This window comes from Medicago sativa, chromosome 3 (genome assembly GCF_051527215.1).
Source record: "Medicago sativa cultivar Bolivia chromosome 3, Bolivia_mono, whole genome shotgun sequence".
NCBI lineage: Eukaryota > Viridiplantae > Streptophyta > Magnoliopsida > Fabales > Fabaceae > Medicago > Medicago sativa.
In genome coordinates, this window is record NC_140751.1 from 73,657,961 (window position 1) to 73,665,912 (window position 7,952).

Sequence of the window (7,952 nt, forward strand, 5' to 3'; positions counted from 1 at the left end):
TCACATTCACTAGCTAAGAAATGAATGGGTGTATCAAGAGGGTTTTACCTAGCAAAAGAGGTTAGTCTTCTACAATATGGTTTAATTAATATTTGAATTACGATTGAATAAAGTGCTCATATTTCATATTTAACTTGTTTCAAATAGAATTATCTATATACTAAATAAAACATATGAGAAAAACAAATACAGTGGTGCAAATTAGCAAATCCTTTATATAATTTATAATATAATGTTTTGTCATTTATGCTAAGCTATTAATTAATGGCTATATTTAGGATAACTAGGACAAAGTTATCTATGCTATTTCATTAACATTTGAAAGCTAAGCTTAACCTACGTGAGCCTATATGGAATTTGAGTAGATTGAATATGTTGTGCCTTAATTTGCCAAAACTTTTCTGTTTTGGAAGGATGATCAAAAAGAAATGCCCTTTCCGTTTGGAGTATTGCAAATTCAATAATGGGAGCTAAAAACATAGGGCCATGCGAGCTGTTTTATTTTATTTCTTTTGGGTTTTGATTGAGACCATCTAAAGGACTACTTATGCACATGGTTTCAAATTGACAACTAAATAGTGTTGTACGGTTGGAAATAATTCAATGTTTTAAAAATTTGATTGAACCGGTTGGTTCAACTAGTTTGTCGATTTGGTTTGGTTTGGATTATCATGTATTATTGTTGAACCGAGTTAAACTAGAGTTAAATGGAGTCGAATTGTGATTGAATCATGAATGATTCACAATTTTATTTTTTTGCAATTTTAATTCATAATTTTTTAAAAGTATTTAATTTTTTTTAGTTGTTGAACCTATTTAACATATTAAACCATGATCCAAAGGTCTCGTCGATTCTACCTTTGCTCTAATTTTAAAAAAAATTGAGAAACCTGAACATTTTAAGCATACATATAATTCAAATGTATAATCTCTAATTGGTATGTATAGAAAAATATCTATTGAGATATTCTACTTTTTATTTTTAAAAAAGAAAGAAAGATATTTGCATAACTAGGGTGGTAAACAAGATCATTAGACCGGTGCACAAACACACCAGTTGAGTAATGGATCAATTTGATTCAATTTTTAAGAGAGAAAAAAATGCACCAATTAAAAATAGCATATTTGGTTTTTATGATGTTTTTTTTCACGAAGTTTCAACCAAATTGGATCGATAAAGAACGAGTTATTTTGATTCAGTTCAATCAGATTGACATTTTAAAAATACTTCATAACTTATTTTTTGAAAATCTAAAAACATTAACTTTATTTCAAACTGTTGGAACTAAATTGTACTATACACAATAAGTTATTCACAATAATTCATAGTTGTAGTACTATATTATACTAATTCGCTCCTCCTATCCATTGAAAAAGGTTGAATATGCTATTAAAATTTTGTTCTTTTAAGTTACTGAAAAACTTGGTCGATGTTTCATTTAATTCATGTGTAATATATTGTGGTTACAAATTGCAAGCATAGGAAATGATGTTGGTGTTACTTTTGTCGTCCAATTTGTCAAGAGTTTTGCAAATTATGATAGAGTGATGTTACTGTTAACTAGTGTCTCTCAGATACTTGTTAAGGAAACAAAAAAGAATAAAATCAAGTATTGTGAATTGGTTGATCACGACAACATCACAAACGAGTAACTCAAGTTGCACAGTTGAAGGCTTAAAATTTTTCAGAATAGACATGCCGTGCTTTCCAAAAAAACCATGGGATTTGATTAGCTAATTAGATGTTCATGAGTCCTTTGTGAATAATTCTCTCGTTGTAAATAATAGTGCTCAACAAGAAAAAAAATGTTAGCTGGGCTATATTTAACTTCTTAACAAATACCTAAACGATTGTTAGTATTTTTCATTATAATATTACACATTGGTCTCATCATTAATCAACAATTAGTGTAGTATAATATGAAATTAGAAAATAGCTGCTTTGGTCAAACTAATTCATTGACCCACATATCCCATAATAATTGAGCTTGACTCGAAATTGAAGCTCACTTTGTAACAATAATTACTTTTGAAGCTTCCAAAATTTCTCTGATCCTTCGTGTCGTTGGCCTTTCCATCGGTAGTTAAGTGTCATTCAACATTTTTTAGATTGATAGTTAAGTGTCGACATTTTTTAGATCCGTTTAGTCACTTTTTAAATTAGGTCAATTCAAAAAGTTTCTCGAACAACAATTAACTATCTTAAAGGTACTATGGTCTTTTTAGATGGTTGGAAGAAAAAATAATAGTCTAACAAGCAATTTTTATTGTTAATGAGCCGAATCAATCTAACATATTGATACATGTTTGTCCGTCAATCTAAAATGGGTCGGATGAGCCCATTTAATAGATCTAGTCATTGGTTCGATTCTACCCTCATATACACTAAAGTATTTTCTTGAAAAAAGGTGTAAAAAGAATCATGTCATGTGCCCACAAAATAGCATTTCTCGAACAACATCATCGACGGAGAATTTTATTTAAAAAATATTGGTACTAACGGTGCAATACGCTGCTAATGCTAAAGAAAGACATATGTTGTGTAGTTTCATAATGGATCTGCCTTGATGCGTGAACAGAATATATATTTGATTTTTAAATACCACTTTCTCAAACCTACCTTTTCACTAGTGACTTGCAAAGCAAACCTTTTTATCTACTACTTTTCTTTTAGTTTTCACTTTTACCATCCTTTAATACATTGTTTTTTTTATATCATTAACGAATTCATCTATAATAATCTGTTGTAGAATTTGACTGAAAGTTTAAATCTACCATTGCAATGTGATGTGTTGGTATAATCATTTTCATATCAAAGCAATCTAGTCTTAGAAGAGAATTTTTTTTACTGATAAATGGGGACAAAATAAAGAGTACGAGAAATTTACTATACAAAGCTAGGACAAGAAAATATTTTACATACACTTCAATCTAAAGTGCTAAAAAAGAGTTCAAACTGGCCATCAAAGTACTCTTTGACGCCTAGAAGACTAAGAAGTCAACGAGTTTGGACAAAACAAACGGTGTACAAGTACAAACGGTTGTACTGATTCATCAATTAATGTCTTCTGAATGTTTGGTCTTATAACTAAATAATGAATAACTGGAATGAATATCTGAGAGTAGTACGTAGGCGCCATCACATTAGGGTTGACAAGAACTAGATAAGAAATTGTTACAAAATTATTATGTTTAAAGTATCAATTTGGCTTAAAAAAAATTAAAGTATCAATTTGAATTCCTTATGATGTGGAAACACTCATGTGGAGAAAAAAATAAAACAGTGTTCATAAAACAACTGTTCATAAAATAGTGTTCACAAATCAATGTATAACAATTAATGATTTATAAAAATTAAATTATTGATTTAGTATTTTTTTTCTTTCTCACATAAGTGAAAGGAAAAGAATAATTAAAAGATAATACTTCCCAAGTCTCACAATAAAAGTTGTTATAGAAAAAAAATAAGCTATATCAATTTATATGTTTTACAATATCAATCAAATATTAATATTGATATTTAACTCTTACTATTTACTCTATCTTTCAATTTTTTTAATTTTTCCTTATACTATCAATAAATGTTATTTTTGGTGAACAACCATTAATAAATGTTATTAACAAAAATTATAATTAATAAAAGATAATTTTCTATAGTAAGCAGTAATTTTTCTTGTTAAAAATAACTATATTTTAATTATGTGTCACTTATTAAAATGATGTATATTTTGAGACGGAAGGGTTACATGTAATAGGATTCAAATGTAAAATAATGAGATGAGATGAAATGATTATCTTATCCATTCAAAATTTGGTGGGATTGCTAATATCCAAGCCTAGTTTGCATGATTATTTAGCATTAGTTAACGAATCACTAGTATATAATTGCAATACTCCAAAAATAAAAACATTATAAAAACAAGTGGAAACATTAATGAGGGGACAATGACACCGGGAAATGTTTGAGCAATCTACATAATGAATGCAAACCAGACATGCTTCCCGCTCAGAACTTCACTTCTAATCCAAAAATTGATTTTAAATTAGGGAGTAGGTAGTTTACAAAATTGCAACAAAAGCCATTGACAATCTTAATTTCAATAAAATTCTAAAGTTCATTCTGAAATATTTTCACTTGGATAAGTCGATTTTGTGATGAAATGAACGTGTAAACTTTGGATTTGAAAGAATACTTGGATTTGAGATTATAAACTTTGAACCGGTTTGATTAGAGATAAATGACTTAACCAAATCGAACTTTTGTGATCATACTCGGGTTGCTTTGAATAATTTGGTCATGGAACTTGTCAAAACCAAACTTTTGAGCTCATTGTATTAAATATTATTACATGATCAAATCATGAAAAATTGAATAAAAATACAAAACTACAAAAATAAAGTATAAAAAGAAACAACTGTAAAAACAAAAGATAGCATGGGACACATTCATGGATTTAGGTCCCAAAATAAACCCCAAGCTATATTCCACTCCACCCCTTCCTTGTTGGACTTTTGTGAGTTGCATGTGGAGTCATTGAACAAAAGATAGCTTACACAAGGAAAGATTTGAATCCAGTGCTAAGATACAAACTGAAAACTACGGACATGAAAATTGAAAAAAATAGTCTGGCACCTCCTTAATGATAGAAAAATTAACCAAAAAAAAGTAGTAAAAGAAATAAAATAAGTAAATTATTGCCTTTTTAGAATGGGTGAAGTTCAGATTGTAGATCTAGCATGCTAGAAAAGTCATGATCTTTTTCCTTTTATATTTTGTTAAAAAGGATAAAGATCTTACCCACCCTACATCATGTGCCTTCTGTTTAAACAAATTAATAATGATAATAATAACAATGGAAAGAGAAATCCTGTCATTGTCCTACTCCTACATGAGTAGAGCATCACATGGATTCTTATTTAACATAATGATATAATATTATAGTTTATAACATCATGTATTTGTTTCCTTCTCTTTCAATTTTATTCGATCCAATTAATGGAGGTTTGTCTCATGATCATGTCTTGAACAAAATGTCTATTCTTAATCAGAGTATGGGGCACAATACAGTCATTATTCCCATTGCATTTAAGGGTCAATCTTACAAGCATATATGCTTTTTCACATACTGCAATATCTTTTCCTGTTTTATTATTAGCATTGATAACATTATACACGAATCTTCAATGTATCTTTACCTTCAGAGTTGTTGCTTGTGAGAGAATGTTTTTTTTATCATACAAACACATGATATCATTAAAGATCACTCCCATCTTTGACACAAGACAAGTTTGAAGTTCCTGGCAAAATCCACGTTTGTTTTACAGAGAAGATATTTTGACATCAGAAAGGAAATTAAATCATGAAGAATGAAATGCAGAAAATTGAACTTTCATTGATATACATGGTCTATATACAAGTTACAGTGTGGTAAAAAAAAAAAAAAAAACATCAAAGCATACTCTTTTTTTCAACCTCCAATCAGCTTTTAGCTCATCAGGGTGACATCTTCCAAGTAACTCAAAATTAGTAGTAAAAAATTTACAATTGCAAACAACAGCTAACATTGATTTCTGTCATACAAAAGTTTCACAAAATTTTCCATCCATCCTGTTCTGCACAGCCTTCACAGCAGCAACTCTAGCAGCAGTGGCGGCCTTGTTTGCAGCGATCACTGCATTGTTAACCTGGTCTTCGACCCGCTTAAGGTTAATCGCATTCTCAGCTGTTTTCCTAGCAGCCTGCAGTTTAAAATACACACACATAAGCATTAGAAAATCACTACCATTGTAAAGGGCCAAAATCAACAAGGTAAACCAACAATCACTAATAGTAATAACAATCACCTGAATCGCTCGAAGGACAACATCAGTTAGTGGTGGCATAGGATTCTTGAGGTTGCCAGCATCCCATTCACCACATCTTCGATCACCATTTCGAAAGGTATATGAGCCAATACCTTGTCTACGACCCTCATGCCACGCTCCTTCATAACAATGTCCATTAGCAAAATGGTACACTCCAAATCCATGAATTTTGTCTCCAAAATACTCTCCTGCATATCTATCTCCATTTCTACAACCAAAAACACACCATAACTTAGAAAAACATGTTTCACAACTACATCCAAAACCATCTATTAGACTATGTTCATATTCGGTATCACGCTAGGTTTGTCAGAATCAGAATCACCCTAATTCTGATTCTGACAAACTTCATGTGATACCGAAAATGCATTATATATCCTCGCATAAAACAAAACATCTCAATTAAAACTAGTAGCCTATAAAACAGTACCATCAATTAAACAAGACTAAATCACACACATAACATAACATCTAATAAGAATGAAACAATTCAAATGAAATATAGATTATAGAATAGTTACCTAAAATGGTAACAACCAAGACCATGTTTAACACCATGTTTAAACATCCCAACATAAGTACTAGCATCAGAACAAGTTTGAAGACCCATACCATGACTTTGACCATTACACCATTCACCAGAAAAAGAATCACCAGTATAGAATCTATAAACACCATAACCATGTCTCATTCCTTTTCTATACTGACCCTTATATCTACTCCCTCTTGCCCAACTCTCAATTCCATATCCATCATATCTTCCATCAATCCAATCACCTTCATATCTTCCATTCACAAAGTAATTATACACACCACTTCCATTACTTCTTCCTTTATGAAACTCCCCTTCGTAAAAATCACCGTTGCTGTAAAACTCTACACCTTCTTTTATCTTCTTTTTCGCTATCGCCGTTGTAGTTGTTGTTGCCGTTGAACCACCACCGCCGATGAACCATTGAACCGGTTTTGATTCTGTTTTCGTTAACCCGAACCCAAACCCGAACCGTTTTATGTTAATTTCATACCACTGCTTCAAAACGGAGACACTGTAGTTGATTAACCCTTTGTTCTTTGAAATGAAGTAAAGAGCAACGGCGATGAAAATCAAAGCGAGTAAGAGATTCTCTGAAGTTGGAACCTCGTCGCTACCGAGGAAGGAGAAGTAGAAGAAGAACGAACACGCGCCGAGGGAACCGAATGAAACAACGGCGATAACCGGAGTGGTGAATCGGGTCGACCCGATTCTTGGGGTTTGGATTTTTTTCTTGGTTTTGATTTTCTTGTTGTTTTTGTCGTCTTCTTCGTCGTAGTAACAATCGTTGATGGAAGAAAGGCTTTGAATCGATGAAGATCGAATTGTTGGTGAAGAAGTGAGATTGAGAAGTGAAGATTGTGTTCTTGTAAGCTTTGATTGACTCTTCTGAGTTTCCATTTTAGCGAGATCTTCTTCTCCGGTGCCGGAAAATTGTGGTTATGTTTCCCGCCGGTAACATTTCACGGCGGTGGAAAGAATCATTCAACTGAAATTTGAACTCAACTATTCCAAACCTGAACGGTTTTTTTTTTCTTCTATCTTTCTTTTTATTTTCTATTTATTGTTTTTTTTTTTTTTTCTTTCTTTTGTTAGGAAAAGAAAAGGAAAGAGAGAAAGTAGAGTTGAGTTGGTCGAAGTTAGAAGTGAAGGTTACAACAAAAGGAGCGTGGAGTGAGTGCCGGGTTTGGTGTATTTATGGACCGAGCAAAGAGGAACTTAGATTCAATTATGACCATTCGATTCAGATCTCACGGTTATATATATGTTTTTAGGGCTCTCGAAGTTCATCTCGGTCGAGACATAACTCAAGAGTTAGAGAAAGAGTGTTGTTTTATTTTTATTTTTAGTTTTGAAAATTCAATAATCGATCGAAAGTTCATCAGAGTCATGACAGAACTCAAGAGTTAGAGAATGTCATTTTAATTTTATTTTAGTTTTGAAAATTCAGTATCGATTAATATGAGAGGTTCAATCACACATTTTGTTTACGGAGTCCCATTTAAAGCATAACAAAACTTTGTATGCACTAATCCACCAAAATTAGCATCGGGAA

The 7,952-nt window shown here is 31.6% G+C and overlaps 1 protein-coding gene across 1 annotated transcript; it reads right to left on the reverse strand.

Moving 5' to 3' along the window:
• Positions 1 to 5,373: 5,373 nt before the first annotated feature.
• Positions 5,374 to 7,567, reverse strand: LOC146940043 (uncharacterized). The gene is made up of 3 exons (XM_085753627.1): positions 6,387 to 7,567; positions 5,845 to 6,073; positions 5,374 to 5,739 (listed from the first exon to the last, which is right to left on the reverse strand). The coding sequence occupies exons 1-3, from the start codon at positions 7,295 to 7,297 to the stop codon at positions 5,575 to 5,577; spliced, it is 1,305 nt and encodes a 434-aa protein (XP_085609753.1). The 5' UTR covers positions 7,298 to 7,567; the 3' UTR covers positions 5,374 to 5,574.
• Between the last annotated feature and the right edge of the window lie 385 nt (positions 7,568 to 7,952).